The 20886-nt window shown below is 46.2% G+C and overlaps 1 protein-coding gene across 3 annotated transcripts in view; it reads left to right on the forward strand.

Annotated features, from left to right (window-relative positions):
• The window catches only part of ADAMTS9 (ADAM metallopeptidase with thrombospondin type 1 motif 9), a 156351-nt gene extending 135719 nt beyond the window's left edge, over nucleotides 1–20632 (forward strand). For all 3 annotated transcript variants that reach the window (XM_088021881.1, XM_028110425.2, XM_028110427.2), the window contains 8 exons: nucleotides 1227–1421; nucleotides 2457–2589; nucleotides 3221–3315; nucleotides 3427–3521; nucleotides 3612–3745; nucleotides 5792–5883; nucleotides 10757–10861; nucleotides 20543–20632. In XM_088021881.1, coding sequence (XP_087878007.1) covers nucleotides 1227–1421; nucleotides 2457–2589; nucleotides 3221–3315; nucleotides 3427–3521; nucleotides 3612–3745; nucleotides 5792–5883; nucleotides 10757–10861; nucleotides 20543–20632 — 939 coding nt within the window. The remainder of the gene's footprint in view (nucleotides 1–1226; nucleotides 1422–2456; nucleotides 2590–3220; nucleotides 3316–3426; nucleotides 3522–3611; nucleotides 3746–5791; nucleotides 5884–10756; nucleotides 10862–20542) is intronic.
• The last annotated feature ends 254 nt before the right edge of the window (nucleotides 20633–20886 follow it).

Raw genomic sequence — 20886 nt, forward strand, 5'->3', positions numbered from 1 at the left:
ATCAGCAGCCGAAGAAGGAAAAAATGTATGCAGGATGCTTCCAGGGATGCTCTATGTACCTCTGGCGGGGCCTGCTCCCTCCTTGCCTCCGGGACCTCTTCAGGGGGTGTCTTCTCCCCTGAGCAGTTATAAGGGAGGAAAGCCACATGGCTTAAAGCAGCAGCTCAGGAGACATTAGGAAAGAATGACACGGTGACTTTTAATAGCTCATGAGACCCAATGGATGCTAGGGTCCCTCACCCCAGAAAATGCATCACACACCACTTGCTGTGGACGGCTTTGGGGGTTCATCTAGGCCACCTCAAACAGCCTTTGGTCTCAAGAATCCTGATCCTCTTGCTTAATTTTATGTAACACCTTCACAGGAGATGGCTGGTTATTTGATGACGGTGTCTAAAAACACCATCAAAACTGAATTCACTATCCTTCAGTGTTAGTTTTTAAATATATTATATAAAATACTTAGCCTGGGAGGTTGAACATACTTGAAAATTGTATCAATAACCAATTAGATGTCCCATCAGGGGAAGGGTCTTGGACACTAGTAAGATGTGCATTTCTTTCTCCTTTTCTGTATTGTTTGCATACTTTTAAATGCTGTGTAATTACGGTAAAAAGGTAAGTGACTGCCTGATCTGGTGAGATAGAGAAAGAGAGAGGGTAGAGAAGAAAGGTAACATTGCAGTCAAGATATACGGGCAGGGAGAGAGGAGAGAGAAGGACATTGAGTGGAGGGCAGACGGGAAAGCAAAGCGCATGGACCCGGAAAGGAAAAGTCCCCTCTTGGCTCAGTGCTTGGGTTTCACACGTAACTCAGGTGGGCTGTGATGCCCCCACCCCAGCCCTGTGGTCACAGCTCTGGTATGGTCATTGTAGGTTTGGAAAAGCATGCAGTGGGGCTGGGGATCCTATAAATGGGACCAGGGACAGCTGGAGTCCCTCCCCCTTTCTCCCCTTGAAATCCAAAGAAGGGGCCCAAGGCGCCCCCACCTGCCCTGGGGGCCGAGAAGATACAGTGGAAGCTCTAGATCCTGGAAGACGTGGTTTCGGGTTGCATGGCTCCTGTGTGCTTGGGGTCTGCCACTTGAAATGCATAAACAAGCTAATAAAGGGAGCGCTTTCTGCAGCGCCATCAGGGGTCAGCGTTGGAGGTGGAGGTCAGAGGCCTATTGTGGGCTCCCCCAGGGCGCCGCTCCAGCCTCTTCTCCCAACCGCTGTCTCCCCAGTGCTCAGTGACCTGTGGAAAGGGCTACAAACAAAGGCTCGTCTCCTGTAGCGAGATTTACACCGGGAAGGAGAATTCTGAGTACAGTTACCAAACCACCATCAACTGCCCGGGCACTCAGCCAGCCAGCGTCCACCCCTGCCACCTGAGGGGGTGCCCTGTCTCGGCCACCTGGAGAGTCGGCAACTGGGGGAGCGTAAGTAGACTGCCTGGTCACCAAATCCGAAAGTGCTGGGATCCCCAACTCCATCTTAAACACGCCCCACCTGCCCCACCCAAAGTGATTCTCCTCCCAGCAGAGATGATGGGAAGACACGGGAGGTAACGTCTTGAAATGGGCTCATGGGAAGTGAACGTTCTCTTCTTGGGTGACAGGGGGGCCCCACTGAGTAGAGCGTGGGCCCCAAAGCCGGACAGCCTCACTGTGCCTCCAGGCGCCGCTACGTCCTGGTTGAATGCAAAGCGCAACACTCTTGAGTCTCAGTTTCTTCATCTGCAAAATGGGTGGCTGTGAAGAAGAAATGAGTTAATATGTCAACAGCTCTCAGATTATGATAGCAAATGTCCAGTTACCTGTATTTTACCACAGGGCTTTTAAAAAAACAAGCCCCTAGAACTTTGTCATATAGTAAGAGTGACAGAAGAGTTAGTCATTGCTTCTGTGGTCAAGAAGTCAATATATCCTCACCCCTCTTTAATGGGAATATTTCATTGCATTAGGGGTACAATAAGTGAGACTATTTTAAATTGGGACTTCCCGGGACTCTTGCCACCGCCCCCGGCTCCGGACGCCTAGGTTCTCAGTGTTGGAAAGCGATAAGGTGAAAATATGGGATCAGTTGAAAGTGGTTAGGGTTTGATTCCTGGCTCCACCATGACCTTGAACAAATTTCTTGACATGTGGGCCCTAGTTTCCTCTCTGTAAAAATAGAAAAATTGGTAGTACTATCTCAGAGAATTCTTGTGAGGCTTAAATGAGAATATATATATATCATAATATGTACATATACCTATGTCTATAAATACACATGTAAGACACGTCTGTGTTTAAGTGGATATCATGCTTAGCACAGAGACAGGCCCACCGTAAGTGTCCCGTACACGTCAGCTGCTGGTGTTCAGCAGCCTAGGGTCTGAAATGACACTCTGGACATGATGTCTCAGGCTGTGAGGTGTGCACCACAGAGCCTGCGCTCAGGAGTGGCATCCCTGACTCTGCTCTGCCTTGTAGTGCTCGGTGTCCTGTGGTGTGGGAGTGACACACAGATCTGTGCAATGTTTAACCAGCGAGGACCAGCCCAGCCACTTGTGCCCTGCTGCTTTAAAGCCGGAAGAGAGGAAAACATGTCACAATATCTATCACTGTAAGTCAGCCTGCAGAAGCCATCTTCCTGGGGCACGGAGAACAGGGTTTCTTGGTTTCTTTGTCTGTTGGTCTACCCTTTGTGGAAATAGAGAATTTATAAGAGAAATAAGGATTGGGGATGTAATGCACAGCATGATGCCTGTAGTGAACACGGCTTTTGGTACATTTGAAAGTTGTTAAGAGAGTCAATCCTACAAATTCTCATCAAAAGGGAAAAAACATTTTTGTTTTTTCTTGTATCTCTCTGAAATGATGGGTGTTAACTAAACTGTAATTATTCACGGTGTATGGAGGTCAAGTCATTATGCGATACACCTTAAACCCATAGGGTGCTACATGTCCATTACCTCTCCGTAAAGCTGAAAGAAAAAAATAAAAAAATAAAGGAAATGTTTATCCCCAAAAGGGGAAAGAATTTATTTTAAAGAAATTGTCCCCCTTTTTAAAAGCAAAATAGTGTCACTACATCAAAAACTAATGATGTATTGTATGGCGACTAACATAACATAATAAAATTAAATTAAATTTTAAAAAAGGAAAAAAATAGTGTGAACAGGATATTCACTGCGTAGGCGGTTGGTGGACATCTTGGAGCATCACACTCCGTTTTTGCATTTCATGTTTTCTAGGTGAGTTACCCCAAAACTGCAAGGAGGTAAAGAGACTGAAAAGTACCAGTGAAGATGGTGAATATTTCCTGCTCATCAAAGGAAAGCTCCTGAAGGTGAACATTGGACATCAGTCATTATTTCTAGAATGATTTGGGAGTGCATGGCGCTGGGTGTCATCGTCTTATTGCTGAGCTGATCTTCATCGGTTATTTCTGGTCTTTCAGATCTTCTGTGCAGGGATGCAGTCGGACCACCCCAAAGAGTACATTACACTGGTCCATGGCGACTCAGAGAATTTCTCCGAGGTGTACGGACACAGGTAGAAGAACTCAGGCTCAGAAGAGCAGGCACCTGCAAATCCCTGGAAATACCTTCCCATCCTTACCAGAACATTCTCTCTGTAATACAGGTTGCACAACCCAACCGAGTGTCCCTACAACGGGAGCCGACGGGATGACTGCCAGTGTCGGAAGGACTACACGGCAGCTGGGTTTTCCAGCTTCCAGAAAATCAGGATAGACTTGACGACAATGCAGGTCATCAGTAAGTCCAGTGGAATGTCACAGGGGAGGGAATGTGCCCATGAGTTTCTCTATTCAGCCAACAAGCTGCTCCCTGCTCACTGGCTAGGGACGAGGCTCTGAGATCCCGAGGGGAACAAGATGAGCTGCCTGAGGTCCAGCGATGACAACCCCGGTCCAAGCTGCGTGGGGGCGGGGTTTGCTCCTTTCTGTTCCCTGCCTTCCAGCCAGTCCCCGGAAAGTGCCTAGCACGGGGCGGAGCTCCATCAGACTCGGGATAAGTGAATGAATGGAGGAGGTGAAGGCCTCTGAAGGGCACTACTGCACTGTGGGGTGACAGGGCAGCATCCCCCCAAATAGGACACTGAATCTGAGAACTGAAGGTCGAGTTTAAAGCTGTTGCCCGATTTAGCCGTGCACAAGGTATCAGTGTGGGGAAGCAGAAGTTTTTGAGGGAGAAGAAAGAGCAGATACAAACCTCAAAACTAAGAGACTCGTGTGGAATCACCGGTCCCCGCACAGGGCTCCCCCATGCAGAGTGTACACAGGTGCAAGGGTATATGCCTAGTTTTATCTGATTGTCGATTTACGGAAGAAAATTGGTATACAGATTTGCCTTTTTTTAACATATATTTTTAAAGATTTTATTTATTTATTTGATAGAGAGAGAAAGAGAGAGCACAAGCAGGGAGAGTGGGAGAGGGAGAAGCAGGCTCCCCGCGGAGCAGGGAGCCCGACGTGGGGCTCGAACCCAGGACCCTGGGATCACGACCCGAGCCGAAAGCAGACGCTTAACGGCTGAGCCGCCCTCAGTCCTCAGACTTACCTTTTTTAACTAGCCTCCATGTGAGCTGATTTAACGACTGAGCCACCTTCAGTCCTCAGACTTACCTTTTTTAACTAGCCTCCATGTGAGCTGATTTCGTACCCCAGCCCACATCACATTTTTTTTAGGGACATTAATCCTAGGCGTGGTTAAAGACAGCTAAACTATCCAAACATGTTCCCTCGAATGGAGGAAAAACAGAAATCATGAATAATTAATTTTTTCCTCATTAACATGGCTCCCATAATATTGCGCTGCTTTCCTCTTGAGATAGATTAAACTTGATTTGTACCAAGATACTTTTTATTGCCTTCAGCCAGCCTGACGCAGACTCAAGGCAGAGAGTCTGCAGTTTCTTGCTCAGGAAAACACTGCAGCTAAGACCCAGGGCTTCTCTGCTCTGAAGCTGCAAGGACCCCTTTCCTGGCGGGACAGAGAACTCCGATTTCCCTCCCACTGTAGCGTGGGTAACTGCAGAAAGATTAAGGCCTTTTGCTGTTCCCGAAAGGCTAGGCGAAAGGTAAAAAGCTGCCTTCTGCCTTCTGTTCCATGAGCGACAGCTTTTGGGGGATTCTCACTTGAACTCCTCCTGATCTGTGGTCCCCATTTGTAGAGCTGCTCCAAAGGAGGAGCTCCAAGAGGGTTAAAAACACAAGCATTGTTTTTATTGGCTTTTTTTTTTAAACTACAAGCGAGCCCCAAACTTGAGAAACTGCCATTAATACTTTCAAGATGTGGGTTCTAATTGCTCCACATTTTGGCAATAATAGCGCATAGGCCATGGGAGGACAGATGAAGCCTCAGGGAATAACTCCTAAGTAGCTGGAAATGCTTTTGTGGCTTATTGCCTCCTATCCTTAAGCCTGGGAGGCGGTATTCGGGAGACCCACAACCGTCCAAGGACACTACATTTAATGGAGGTGACTCACATATTTATGTATATGAGAACCGATTCCAAAGTCATCTTAAACCCCCCTCTTGGCTTCCATACCGTGAAGAGACTGTGCAGATAAAACCCAGGGAACGAGACTCTTGGAACCACAAATATAATGGGGAAAAAGCAAGTGCACATCTGGATCCATTTGCTCACTAATGATACTTTGAATTTTTTTTCCCCGCTCCTACTCCCTCTTACTCTTTCTCTTGCTACACTCCTTCCCTTCTGCCTCCCTGGGACTGTCCTGTCCCTTCTGTGCCTTTTTTGCCCTTCCCTCTCCTCTCCCTTTCTCCGAAACCCCACAGCCACTGACTTACAGTTTGCCAGGACGAGCGAAGGGCACCCCGTCCCTTTTGCCACAGCTGGGGACTGCTACAGTGCTGCCAAGTGCCCACAGGTACGTGCTGGGGGCTCCCCTGACCGAGGACCCACAGCCCACCCTGCCCCCAGGGGATCCTTGGCTGCATCTGCCCCTGGGAACGCAGTTAGAACAGCTATTCTGGAGGGCCATGTGTGCCCGCCTGCATCAGGAGACAGGCTCAGCAATGCTCAGAGCTACCAATGTAGCAATTCCTAGTGTTTCCCAAGGAACCGATCAGAGCTACACGCCAGACTTCTGCATTCATCAAAATGCACCTATTATAGTGGTAAAAACTTAGAAGTAAATGAGACGTCGGATGGCAGGGGCTTGCTTAAACAAATTATGATGGTTAAGAAAATGAAAATTACACAGTCAGTGACATGCTGCTCTGTGTTTCCTGACTGGCTCTTGAAGAAAATAAAAAGCCCTGCTTTGTAGCCTTTGCCAGTTTCCAAGGTGTAAATAGTCGCCTTCCGCCCCACCCCCACCCCACCCCAGTAAACTGATTTCAAGCCCGCGATGTTCTGTCACTAAATGGAGCTCACACACCAGGGTCAGCCATTAAAAATTCTAAACATTGCATGATACAGAAAAATTCTTATCCCTACTTCACGTGTATAAAACATATCGTGTTCAGACCAAAAGTGCAAGTTTAGCATCGCCTACTGGATTCCCTCCTCAGCAGAGTCGCTGACCGGCCATGGCCTTGCCGAACTCTACTTCCACGCTTTCTTGCCTCTTTAGAGGCATGGCAACCTTTAACTTGCCCTTTGAAACGTGCTGTCATAATAACCAGCCCACTGCCAAATTTGCAAAGCAGGCATCAGTCTTTGCGAGAAGCTTCTGCCCTGAGAAGCGATAAGGAACTTGGTGATCGGTGATCTCAGGCAGGAGAACTTGGCCCCTCGTTCTTGCTCTGGTTCGCATGGGGTCTTCACAAGGCTGTTGCTAAACTCTGGGTCAGGAATTTCCCACTTTGCCAACAGGCCTTCAAAAGTCTGGGGACTGGGACTGGGAGATGCATTTGGAATCCTAGGCACTGTCTCCCCAGGATGGATTTACGCCCAACCACAGAGATCATCCAAAGACAAACACATCTGAATTTTCTTTTAGCGAAGTGTTTTCTCAGCCCCCAGCTTCAGAAAGCAATGCTAAACATTTTAGAGAAGTGAAAAGGAAGCTCTCAGGGAGAAAGAAAATAAACAAAGGGCATAATGGTAAAAGGGGGCCTCTCCTCTATTACCCAGGAATTGAAAACTTTTGAAGTGCTGTTTCTGAAAGCAGCTGATGACTTCAAACACCCCATTGGTATGGGTTGCATTTTAACAGCTAATAGATGAGCCCTGTCCTGCCTTTTTCAAAAGTCAGGAGGATTTCCTTGTTTCTCTGTGCGCATCTTTGGGGAAGTTTAAGTAAATTAAAGGTAATTTGCATTCATGTCTTTTAATAATTCAGAGACAAATGAACTTACTGATTTGCTAAATCCTAACCCCTGAAGCAGTTGCTAAATGAGAAAACCCAAAGCCTAGTGAGAAGCTAATTTATATTTTTCCTAGCCCATTCTTCAAACCATATCGGGCACTTTGAGAATTCAGTTCCTCAGACATGGATTGAGCACCAGCTACGTGGGTATGAAAGCCGTGAGTGTTGCAGATCGGTTTTCCAGGGAAAGATCTGTAGGAGCACACTTGTGCAAGGTGCTTTGGAACAGACGGTTCCTCCCATAACCTAACGATTGCACAGAAATCAAAGCAGAGGGGCGTTCTGTTTGCTACCTTGCTTCCTTCTCCCCCCCCCCACACTGTTGCTTTGGGGATTTATTTAGCAATAAGAATACCCTCCCCCGAGAGCCCCCAACTGAAAATACAGCCAGAATGTGGTTTTTCTCTTCTGATCACCAGGGATGCGGCATTATCGTGGTTGATGCTGGTATTGGTCACATTTATGGAGGGTTGCCTAGATTGTAGACTTTGCCCAGCATTTCTAAGACTGTAGCACGTGATCCCCACAGCAACCTGTGAGAATACCCCCCGTTTACAGATGAGAAAATGGAGCCACCGAGAGGTTGGGTAGCTTGCCCCAACCCACACAGCTGGTGCTCAGTAGAGGCCAGATTCTATCCCAAGTGCGTCTGAGTGCAAACCCACACTGGCCAAGGTGTCCGCCTGACACCAAGTGCAGACAAGACTTTGCAGCCTTCCCTTTTGTCCCAACAAAGAACAAAACCTCTCTTTGTCTCAGGCACATCTTTTGCAACTCTCTCTGGATCCTCTAGCATACGCATACTCTGAAATACTTTTACTCTCTTGCATCAGCAACAGGAGGTAGTAGCTGTCGCTCTCAGGCCCTCTACCCCCTGAAGATGAGGGGCAAATATGTCCCACCTGGAGCTAAGAGGCTAGTAAGTCTTTACTCCTTGGGCAGCCCTCAACTTAAGGTGGTGCTTATCAGCAGAAAATGGAGGTCCCCCGTGCTGGGGAAGGTGGAAAGAGAATGAGGAGGAAGACCTCCTGTTCTGTGAGGTGCATCCCCTCACTCTGAGATAGCAGGTCGGGCTAGCCGTGCGTGTGGCGCGTGCTCAGATCCTGGACCCCCAGATCAGCTGGGGGCGTTCTTGGGCTAGAAGCCAGGTCAGCAGCCTGGACCTTCCAAGAACCTTGAGGTTGAAGCCAATCCAGTCTACCTTCTCCGGCAGTGCAGGTCGGGGTGGGAGAGGACGTCAGCCTGGAAAGCAGGATGGGGTTGGGGGGAAGAGAGGGATCCTGGGCAGTGATGCGGTCTGGACATTATGAACGGCGTGAACGCCCGCCTCGGGGCAGGCTGGAGAGATGAGGAGGTGGCCGGTGGGACAGGGAGGGGATGGTGCAGCTCGGAGAGGCCTGTGTCTGGGGAGGCCGGGCAGGGAGGGCTTTGTGCTTCAGCACATCTGCAGTCGTGGACACCTGTTGAGGCTCTTTGACATAACAGCTGCTGACATCTGTAGAGTACTGTCATAAAGTAATTTCCAAAAATGTTTCTAAGATACCACCTACTCTCTGCTGGGTTATGAGTTGGGTGCATTATAGCTTCTATCTAATTCCCTACTAACCCATTTTACAGATGAACTCAGGGAAGTGAATCTGTTCGCCTGAGGTCACACTGAAAGTAGAGGAGTCTGGATTCTAGGAAAAATCCATCCTCTACACCAGAGTTTCTCAACTTCAGTACTATTGATGTTTTGGGCTGGATCATTCTCTGTTGTGGGAACTGTGCTGTGCATTGCAGGATATTTGGCAAGATCTCTGATGCTAGTTAACACACACACGTGCACACACACATACACACACCTGCCAGTTAGGACAACCAAAAATATCTCTAGAAATTGCAAATATCTGGGGGCAAAATTGTCCTCTGTTGAGAGCCACTAACCTAGACCAGACTAATCACTTCTGTGAGTTGGAATCTTGGAATCCATATCTTGGACATATATGTCCCCATGTTATAGATGTGGAATCTAAGGCCTCAAAGGGGTTTCTAAACTCTGCTAAACTCCGTAATTATGAATGGCACTGATATGGAGAGGAAACCTACAGAGTACACCTAGTCCCAGACGTCAGAGTGGACGAGCTAGGATGGAATATTTATTAAGAATCTATCAAGTGCTTGGTCATGTGTTACAAACCATTACTGATGGAAATAAAGTAATACCAAGGCCCTCCCCTCACTAAGCTTACTGTTCTATTGGAGTCAGACAACCAACACAAAACACCTGCTACCAGTATTTCTGAGCATCTACTAGGTTCCAGCCATGTCTGCTTGGCTAATTTCACTCAGCCCTCCCTGCAGTACTCTGAGGCAGGTACTGTTATTATCTTCCATTTTACAGATGGACAAACTGAGTTTCTGAGAGACTAAAAAAAAAAAAAATCTGTCCAGGATTTCATGGGGGGGGGGGAGGTTGGGGGAGGGAAGAGCCGAATTTTTACACTTAGCTCTGGTTGGCTGGGAGTCTCCACCTCACGGCCCTCCTCCTCCTCCTCGCTTTTTTAAAGACTGCTTTGACAAAGTAGGGATTGTGTAAGGTTCAGAGAGGAGAGGAAGCATCCGCCGTGAGCCTGTTGGTGCAGAACATTTTAAATTCTGAAACTGCTCCTTATGGGGTAGGAAGCCTCAACAGACTATTTCAGGTGCTGTTGTGGAGTCAGTTTTGAAAGCGAGACAGAGACAGAGGGGGAAAGCAAGAGAGGAGCTCTGCTGCAGCGGCTCCTTAGAAATAAACCTGGAAATCCTGAGCCCCCGTTTTGAAAAGAACCCCGGAGCGGGTTGGGATCTGGGATCCGGGGCGTGGAAGAGGCGGCCCGGCCGCAGGCCTTGTAGAGCGGACCGCGCGCGCCCTCTGCTGGCGATCTCGGAGAACGCACCTCTCCTTTGAAGTCCCGCCCCGCTGTGCTTAGTGCGCAGAGCGCTCAGCGCGGCGGGGAGCGGCAGCCCAGGAAGCTTTGGCAGCGAGATCTTGTTAGAAAAATTACACTGTGACATTTTGTTCCTGAAGGAATCCGATAATTGTGAGCAACATCAGGATTGCTGTGTTAGGGAGGCAAAATGGCGCTGGTTGAGAGCGAGGACTTTGAAGTCAGGAAAATGTGAGTTGGACTCTCACTGTATCCTGGAGAAGTTACTCACCTCCGCTGGGCCTCAGTTTCCCCATCTGTAAAGAGAACCCCTTCACAGTGCTCTTACGAGGATGCATGAGATGATGCATGTAAAGTGCCTACCCCAGATCTCCCCCCCTCCTTCCAGGAAAACCCTCATTAATTAGTAGCTATCATAATTAATTAATGTCTTCCTTTCCAAGGTCCCTTTTATTGTGTGGTCTTTGCTTAGGACATCACGTGGACTAAAAATCTCTTTCCTTGGCCATTTATTCCAGGGTCGTTTTAGCATCAACCTTTACGGAACCGGCCTCTCTTTAACTGAATCAGCCAGATGGATATCACAAGGGAATTACGCTGTCTCCGACATTAAGAAGTCCCCGGTAAGGTTACCTAGTGGCTTCGGATGGGTTTTGTTTTCTCTTTCCTTCCTTCCGTGTTCATCTGTTGTGGTGGTGCTAGAGGAATGAATGTGCTTTCCCACGTCCTCAAACCGTTCTGCAAAGTGTCAGGAAGAGAATGTAGGAAATGAATGGAAGGTGAAGCATGTGTCAGTGTGTGTATCAGAAAGAGCCTTGCTTCCCTTGTGGTGAATTCTTCTCTTAAGTTGTGAACCTGTGAGCCATCCAAGTCATTAGACGATGCTTAACCGGGAAGCTGAAAGCAGGAGGAAGCCTCCAAGAGAGGGTGTGGTTCAGACACTTCGCAGTTAGCCAACATGAGATTCTTTTTGTGAACTTAAGGAAAAAGATGTTTGTTGGTTGTTTTAAGAAAACTTGAAATATGAAAGAGGCTGGAAGAAAGGGAGAACTTACCAGGTGATGTTTCCGGGGAGTTAGAGAAGCACTCGGGGGTCCCACACTAACCAGCTCTTCGTGCTCGGTAGTCTTGCCACTCAGGGTGTGGTCCACACGGAGCACCAGCATCACCTGAGGCTCATGGCAAGTACAGTTTCTGGGGCCCCAGAGCTTCTCAGTCAGGATCGGCCGCTGAACAAGGTCGCCAGGTAGATCATCAGCACAGTACAGCTTGAGAAGCACGGGTCTACGCAACTGTTTCTCAGCGCTTTTTCTTAGAACCACCTGGGAAAGCTTAAAATGCATGTGCCCCCGGCCCCAGCTTGATTCTTTGAATGGGAACCTGAGGCGGGGTAGAATTTTAAACTCCCTGGGCAATTCTCTTGTAGAGCCAGGGCAGAAACTGCTGCCTTCCCTCAGAACTTCTGAGCACCTGGGACAGGAACCTGACTTGTGGACAAATGGGAAATTGACCAGAGTATGACCCAGGGTCCCAAGTCCTGCCTCAGCCAGGACCCCCACCCCGGGGTCTCCTCAGAAATGTGGGGAGGGGAGGAGAAAGAAGATGAGAACTGGAGAAGCAGCTATCATTCCAAAGTAGGGTAGCCAGCTCAAATACAGGATGCCCAGGTAAATTGGAATTTGAAATAAACAGGCAACAATTTTTTTTTTTTTACTCTAAGCTTGTCTTAAACATTGCATGGGATGTATTTATTCTAAAAAAAATATTTCTTTGAAATTTACATCTAACTCGGTGTCCTGTATTTTTCTTTGCTAAACTTTATCAAAATCATAATATAAAGAAGAAATTCAAGTTGCTTCCCCCCAGAAAGAAACATCCACTTGTGACTTCCGGGGGAAATCCCAGAGTTTCCCGAGCCCATTTATTTTTTAGCTGCCAGGATTAAATTTGTCTATGAAAAAAAACCATCTTACTCCCTTTTTTCTCTAAGCCAATCAACCACCTAAAATCTGATTCACTAAATGGCCATATTGATTGCTCATAAATCATTAAATGTTTTCCTTTGCACTGAAAGGAATAAAGGTAGCTGACCGCACACATGCTTTAGAATGTGCTCCCAAATTACAATGTTCTTCCCTGCCACTACCCCTCAGGGTCCATATATTATGGTTCAGTCGCTCAGAGGAACAAAAATACTTAACTGTCCAAAATGGTCAGACATGAGGCATGATTCTATAGGAAGCCATCTATGTAAATTATGTAACATAAATTTCAATCCTGTTAGCCCATTATCAACTTGGCTGTTTCCATCCGGAAACTAAACATTATTACGTCAGGGAGCGCCACCTGCTGGACAGAATGGTCTCTACCCCGCAAAGATCGGTGGCGGGTTCCCAAGCCTTGGAGAGAAGTTAGCCTTTGCTGGAGGGATTTGGTTTGAAAATTGCCTGCCAGCATATTCCTTCTTTTAAATCTTTATGTTAACATGACAGCTCAGAGAGCCCGAGCTTCAAATTAATCCCAAGGGTCTGTCGAGCCCTCCTTGTGAATCCCGGGGAGCCGGTCGCAGCCATCTGTAGCTCTTGGTAGCTCTGACAAGTGCTGTTGTGTGTGCCTCACCTGCTGTCTGGTTCTCAGAGCATCCCCTGAGGATGCTCCATGAAAATGGGCCTCCCTGGCTGCAGACATCTGGGAAAAAATTGTACATTTTGTTTCCTTCTTGAAGAGGCACTGTAAGCATTCGTGTATTAAAGGTTGGAATAAAGTATACAGGAAGGAAGCCTGTGTGACTTTATTCAAACCAGTGTTCCCCGAAATCAGTGGTTCTCAAACTGGAGTGTGTGTCAGCATCACCTGTGGGGCTCGTCACCTGCAGGGCGCAGCCAGCCTCGGGGTGCCTGGGTGGCTCAGGTCATGATCTCAAGGGTGGTGAGATGGAGCCCCACATCGGGCTCTGCACTGGGCACGGAGCCTGCTTGGGATTCTCTCTCTCCCTCTCCTTCTTCCCCTCGCCCCTCAATACAAACAAACAAACAAACAAAAGAAAACCACAGCCAGCCTCAGGAGGGGCTCAAAATGTACATTTCCAACAATTTCCTGGGTGGTGCTTATGCCCCTGGCCTAGGACCACATTTTGAGAACCACTGACCTGTTAAATCAACCCCAGAACCTTCTTTTCAAAGTTGGACCTTTTAATTTCCCCAAATAACCGGTGTTCCGTATAATGGAACACAGTTTGCAAAACTGTATAATGTCCTGCTCCCACCATGTCCCCGAGGAACCAGTCCCCACTGGTTCCTCTGTGGCACTCAGACCCTGGCCGGTCATCATCCTCTCCTCTCCAGACGGCCCTGCTCTGGTTCAGCCTCAATTCGTCACTCCTTACTTTTCTTCCCTTGAAGCTACAGGGAAAAAGGCATGGTGAAAACCCCCATTCTCCAAACCTAGTTGGCAATAAAATGTTTTCCCCAAGCAAAACTGTAGGGAAACTCTAGTCACATCCAGGATAAAATGGAGTCACCAGAACCACGGTCTCATCATCAGGAAGAGAACCGGTAAAAAACGAGTCGCATTGTCAGGTTCGCTGGGGGCTCCCCATGTGTCATGGAAAGACATTTCCCCTATTTGTAACTAATAAAAATAATTACTTTTATAATGGAAAGAGCTACCCTTACTGGGCAAATTATGTGCATTAAACCCCATTTTCCCAGCTTTCTCATCAAACCTGGAAAGGGAGTTTGAGAAGGTGGGTGAGGGTAGGCACATGATGTCGCTTTGGTGGAGGGATCCCGGGTCCCAGCCACCAGCAGGCAGCCCCCGGTGCTGAAGTGAAAGCTTCCAGTGGCTGCAGAGTACAGAGGTTCAGCTTGCAGACTCTCAAGGAGGATTGCCTGTTCCTGCACTTACTAGCTCTTGAGCAAGTTATTTAACTTCTTGGGGGGTGGGGTGGGGCGTGGTTCCTTCATCCGTAAAATGAGGATCGTGGCTGGGTTCCTGTAGGGCATACATGAAATAGGGTCCAAAAGCTGTCTGCATGTCCCTGGCAAACAGCAGGCTCATTTGAGGTGTTAGCTCTTAATGTTATCACGCTTCCCTGCCCTAAGGCTTGCAGTCAGGTTTTAGAAGCTGGCCCAAACGTGCGTGGAGCACTGGGTGTTATGCACAAACAATGAATCATGGAACACTACATCCAAAACTAATGATGTGATGTATGGGGATTAACATAACAATAAAAAAATTTAAAAAAAAAAAGCTGGCCAAGGTGACGGAGGAAATAGGCCGGCTTGAGATGGAAAAGTGGAAGGACCGGGGGCTGTGGCCCGAGCTGGGGCTGAGTCTGGGCCCGGCTGGCACCCTGAGCACCATGGGGGTCCTATCCCTGTTCCCCCAACCCCAGGGAATGTGAATGAGGCCGGTGGGACACCTCCTTGGCCCAGGGGTGCTTTGGCTTCCCCTGCTGTGCTCAGGAACTAGTGAGGTTCTACTCTGCTCGCGGGTGAGGGACAGACAGACAGAAAGGGGAGCATGACCCGGATGTGAGATTGGAGAGAACATGTGGAAATACCAAACTCCTCTACCAGGGACGTTCCATGCACCCTCAACTCATGAATGTGCCCTTGGCCCCATCCAGAGGTCCTGTGCAGTTCCACACGCCCATTCTTAGAGCTGCCCTCTGACCCTCTGTCCGGGAGGAGGCTCTGGAACAGTCTTGAGAGCTGAGCAGAGTGAGGGGAGGTTCATTTCCGGCCACACGGGAGAGGTGCCCACCAGTCTCTTTGCTTCTTTGCATGCCTGGGGAAGCCGTGGGGTCAGCAAGGAGCGAGGGGCCTGTGTTTCCGAGGCCTGGCTGCCTGGCCCTAGGCCCTAACCACATTCCTTATGCTGGGAGAAGTGTGGTAGATTGAAGAATTGCTTTGAAATTAAAAATGAATGAACTCTGTATTGTCAGAGAGGAGATGGACTCAATTTATATCTTTTAGCTCAATTACAACCAGTGGAGTTAAGGTACCATGAGATAAAGGTGGGGTGGGGGGCAGGGGGCATGTGTATACATGGAATGGAATCAGTTCTCGTTCATCTCCCATGGACTGCCTCCCAACCCACAACTCACTTTGAAAAGCAACTATACACAAGTATAAAAATCGTACTATAGGCCAGTAGAGAAAAATTACATTTTATACATGTGCATTTTTTCTCCTATACATTCCTAGAGAAGTTTGATGTTTAAATATATTCTTTTTTTTAAATATTTTATTTATTAGAGAGAGTGAGAGAGAGCACAAGAGCAGGGTGAGGGGCAGAGGGAGAAGCAGACTCCCCCCTGAGCAGGGACCCCAAAGTCGGACTCCATCCCGGGACTCCAGGATCATGACCTGAGCCGAAGGCAGACGCTTAACCGACTGAGCCACCCAGGCTCCTGATGTTTTAAATATATTCTAAATGTTAGGCAATGTATATATTCACATATATGTGACTGTCTAGGGTTATAGTGGGAAATACACACACACACACACACACAAATATTCATATGCATAGATAGATGATAGATAGATAGATAGATAGATAGATAGATAGATAGATAGATAGATAATCTCCTGTGTTTTATGGGCAGTTCACCACCAGCACACTCCAAAGAAATATAAATAAACACACTTCAATCAAAGATGTGCTGACTCTTCGAAATCACATGAGCCTACCTACTTGCCCTGGTCATATTGACTGAGAAAACCAGAAAAAAATAGTGAGAAGTATGAAATATAAACTATTCATAATGGAACAAAGAGTCACTCGTTTTAATTATATGTAATAGCTCAAACTAAGCTAACAAAATATTCATTTGAAAGATTTTTAGAGGGCTTGCTCTAATGAAGAAATAAAAATGATTTATAATTAGTGTTTCATTGTATGTGAGCGGGTGCTTCTAAGATGCTGGAAAATATACCTTTTTCTCTAAAATAGGCACTGTTTCCATGACAATCATGTTTATGCTAATCATTTTCTTAGTATTTTTTTTCTTTGTACTCTGTAGTAAAAATGATAAGTTTTAGCTCAGACTTTATCTAAATCAAATTAACAGAGTCCCAATTAGTGAAATAGCATGAATGTTGCAAAGCCATTATCAGCAACTTTTTAATTACCCAGACTTTTCCTCTTCTCCATGAGAATAGGCTATGATGGAGATTCACACATAAAAACTACTTTTATGATAATAATAGCTAATATTTTTTAAGCACGTTCATTTGGCCAAGTAGTCTGCTAAGTACTTTATATACATTCTTGCATTTACGGCACACCTCTGAGGGGAGACAAATATTATCCCCATTTTGCAGATGCATCAGGAAACTGAGGCTTAGAGAGGTTATTTAAAAATGCAGTACCAGCCCTAGGCAGTCTGACCCTGGTTCACTCCACTGCTGGGTCAGGAGAGAGTGTGGATAAAGCATGAGCTTGGATGAGACAGAAGACATTCCAGCGCATCAGCATTCTCCAGGCCTGCAGACCAGTGCTTCAGCCCGTGGAGAAGGTTCCTAGCTAGAACCTTCTAGAAGGTAGAAGGCTGGAGCTAGCTAGAAGGCTGGTCTGGCATCAGATTCAGTTGGTGGTGTCAGACTAGCTCCAGAATTAATATGAGCCCCTAAACGCAGGACCAGTTAGGGTCTTAGAAATCACTTTTCCAATTCAGTGTCACTCATAATCAAAGGCAAGCAAATTTTTCAAAGAGAAACTATTTTGTTCTCTTTATCTGTTAAATTGGCAAAGTTTTTTTTCTTTCTTTTTAAATGAGATGATCCATTATTTGCAAGAGACTTTCAGAGCTTGGCCAGAGGAAGCAAATCTTCACACCCTTGACCCAGTTCTGGGAATGTAGCCCAAAGATATCCTGAAATGCAGGCACAAATAAGGTTCATCACAATGTTGTTCCCAATAGTGGAAAATGTGAAACATCGAAGGTGGCAAACATTGTGCAGGAATGGAGGGATGGCGGGTGGCTAATATGACATGGTAAATTTACACAGTGAGATACGCTGTTCCAATTAGACAGGGAGTTCTTTGAAACATGGTCAAGTGTTAGGGGACCAAATTAGCCAAACAATCTGAATTGCAGGTCCAAAAGAAGAGTGTACATCAGCTTCAGCCTCTCATTCACTCATTTATTCATTCATTTAACAAATGTGTATTTAGTATCACTCTGAGCCATACACTATTGGGTTCTGGAGACCTTGGAATTGAAAACGACATTGGCCTTACCGTCATGGGGCTTACATTGTAGCAGGAAGACAGATGTAAAGGAAGAATTACCCAGTTTTACAGGATGCTGTGTGTCAGGTAACTGGGGAAGGAAGGTATCTGAGAGGAAGTGGCCCCTGGGTTGGGTTCTGAAGAATTTAACAGTCAAAAGGTGGGGTGGTCCTGTGCACACAGAGGGAGAGGGACACGGAAGAGAGTTCCAATTATAGGGAATGGCATCGTATGTGCAAAGGCCCTCTGTTATAAGGGGCATGTCAGAAGAACAACCCAAAGAAATGCAGAGGTCAGGGGTGGGATGGAGGGAAAGGATGGTATCTGGAGAGTCACAGGATGAATCTGGAGAGGCAGAAAGGGATAGACTGGGGGCCAGCAAACTTCTGTGAAAAACCAAATAACTTATACTTATTTATAAACATTTTAGACTTTGCCAGCCAGGAGGCAAAATCAGTAATATTATGTATGTATTTATATGACAAGAGTGGAAAGAAATTTGCACAAAATTTTTATTGATTCATAAAAATTGAGTTCAATTTTTTGTCATACATTTTTACCAATGAGAAGAATGGAATATTCACAGAGAATAATATTTTGCTTAATTAGCTGAATATTTTGCCTAATTCTCTATTATCAAAATTGGTTATAAGTGTTTATTAAATGCTGATCAGAGATGAGATTTTCTGTATTTCATCTTTATAAACATTTTTTTACACAAACACTGATATAGTCCACAACCATATAATTTTCATTGAGCATATTCATGGCTTGGCAAGCATTTCTAGAATTCTATTAGATTTTTCTCAATACTCGCCCTTCAGCATGCCATTACATTGCAGATTAAGCACTTGCCTTTGAAGGCAAGATGGAAACTCCTCAATTGCCTTGTTACATGGATTTTGAAGTATGATATTTTCTTTGCATTTACATCAAAGTCCAAAAGATGCTGCTGGAATGGCAGCTCAGGCTCAGAAAATATATCATGCCAAAAATTTATGTGGCATGAGCTGTAGCTTCTTGTTTTAACTTTCAGTTGAATGGAAAGTACATAAAGCTGCCTAACATTACTTATGATTGGAACAATGTTAATTGCCATTACAATGACTTTACCATGGTATAAGTTGTGCCTGTAAGTAGAAGTGTTGCCTTGAAATTTAAGTTCAGTTCACTAGGAAATATTGTCAAATCCATAGCAAAAGCTAATGTCCAAAGCCAGTGAGTGTCCAGTGACAGCGATGGAGAGCAGTTCTCATTCAGAAAAATTTTAATCCCAGCCCTGAGCTCAAAAGTTCACAGTAAAACTTTATCACGGCTCAGTTATCAAACTGCTGGGTGGTAGCATGAGTCAGGGTGTACTGCTTCTATACAGCGGGTGAGGGATAAGTTCACAATAGCAAAAGATGTTCATCCTTGATACTGCTGGTTCCGTAACACCTGATAGATTCTTATATTTTCCACAGAGTGCCTACTGATGGATAATACAATGAATAATTATAGGCTTCAAACATCTTACACTTTTTAAAAGATTTTATTTATTTATGTGAGAGAGTGAGGGAGTGTGCATGCGCACACGAGAGAGAGCATAGAGGTAGAGTGGGAGGGAGAAGCAGACTTCCCGCTGAGCAGAGAGCCCGACACAGGGCTCGATCCCGGGACCCTGAGATCATGACCTGAACCGAAGGCAAACGCTTAACTGACTGAACCACCCAGGTGCCCCAACATCTTACATTTTTATGAGCTTTGTAAATTTGGCCAACTAGCGCTTTCTCTGCATCTCCATATTTTTTACACCTGTCAGTTGTCTACACGTCTTGGTAGATTCCACTTCAGTTATTCGGCACTAGTGTTTCCTCAACCTCTTTGAAATTTTCTTGCCTGAACTCATTCTACACAGACTGTTCACAGCAGCGAATTCTTGACTCACTTCAGACTCGGCATCACCTCCTCAAATAAACAACGGAATAATATCGATGCTATCCACCTATCAGTCAAAAAATACCACCCACAATTATTTGCCTTGTGTTTTAATTGATTATTGATGTTGCTTTCAATATCATTAACTTCTCAAGCAGCTGTTCCTACAGAAAGGATAATAGTCTTTAAAACAGAGTCTTTTCTCTGGACACATTTGTTCAGCTGTTCAGTGAAACCAGACTGGGGTACATACACTGTTTTCCCTGCTTGGCTAACACATCAGCCACTTGGAAACCTAGTTTCATTGTTTATTTTTACTCTGTTTCATTATTTATTGTGAAGAGGAAATTGTGCTGTGGTGAGATCTTCAGTTGTAAACTTTCTAAATGTATGACCATTGCTTTCCTTGTGAGTTGGGATTGTGTGATGAGGCTGAGGTTGGTAGCGTTGGTGTATGCCATATTCTCCTCGCATGGCTGTCATGTCATGGCATGAGAAACACAATGCTTTGCCACCTCAGTTTGATAAAAGAATAAGCTCCTATGCCAAGGTGCCTTAAAAGAGCAACATTCGAAGTCACTTCTGTTTCCTGGTTCTGACATGATGGTATACGCTGGTAATAAAATAAAGCAAAATATTATGATAGGGCAATCCGCACAGCATTCCCAACACTGCCAAGTTATACCCATGTCACCATGATTTACAGCGTGCTGAGCAGCAGTGTTAAAGCAATGAGAACTGTCACCACTACGCATCCTGCTCTGGGAGCCTGAACACAGGCACACACATTAAAAGAGTGAATGAACGGGGCTGTGTTCCAATAAAACTTTATTATGGATACTGAAATTTGAATTTCCCATCATTTACACGTGTCAGGAAATAGCATTCTTGGTTTGCTCCTTCTCAACCATTTAAAAATGTGAACACTATTCTTGATTTATGGGCCATACAGAAATAGGCGGCAGGCTGCACGGGGCCCACAGAGCCTAGTTTGTCAGCCCCAGTTTTAGGCCACGTGAGGATGTTGGGCTCTGCTTCTGTTCGGAAGGCTTCCCTTCTGGGCATGCAAGGGAGATTTGCCCAAAGCCAGGGGCAGCCCTGGGAACACCAGCCAGGCGGGTAGTCTGAGCGTGGGCATTTCCTTGCAGGACGGTACCCGAGTCGTAGGAAAATGCGGTGGTTACTGTGGAAAATGTACTCCGTCCTCTGGCACTGGCCTGGAGGTTCGAATTTTATAGTCAAGGTAAGTCAGTCCTGCGTTTTTCTCTTTCTCTCTCCTGTTCTTTCTGTAAACTCATGACTAGCAAATGGAGGCGGGTCAGTTGCCCCCAGACAGGTTAGTATGAAGTACCTTGAAAGTGACTCAGTACTATTCTACCTTTTTCTCTCCTGCTTATCTGCCCTCACGTGATTGAGGTCGTCTGCGCTCCACCCTGGGATGTGAGGTCCCTAGGCTTCTCTGCATCAGATTCCTCTGCGGTATTCATGCGAG

The sequence above is a fragment of the Eumetopias jubatus genome, unplaced genomic scaffold (assembly GCF_037043125.1).
Source record: "Eumetopias jubatus isolate StellerSeaLion01/CBP00866 unplaced genomic scaffold, mEumJub1_p1.0 scaffold_1, whole genome shotgun sequence".
In the NCBI taxonomy this organism is placed as follows: domain Eukaryota; kingdom Metazoa; phylum Chordata; class Mammalia; order Carnivora; family Otariidae; genus Eumetopias; species Eumetopias jubatus.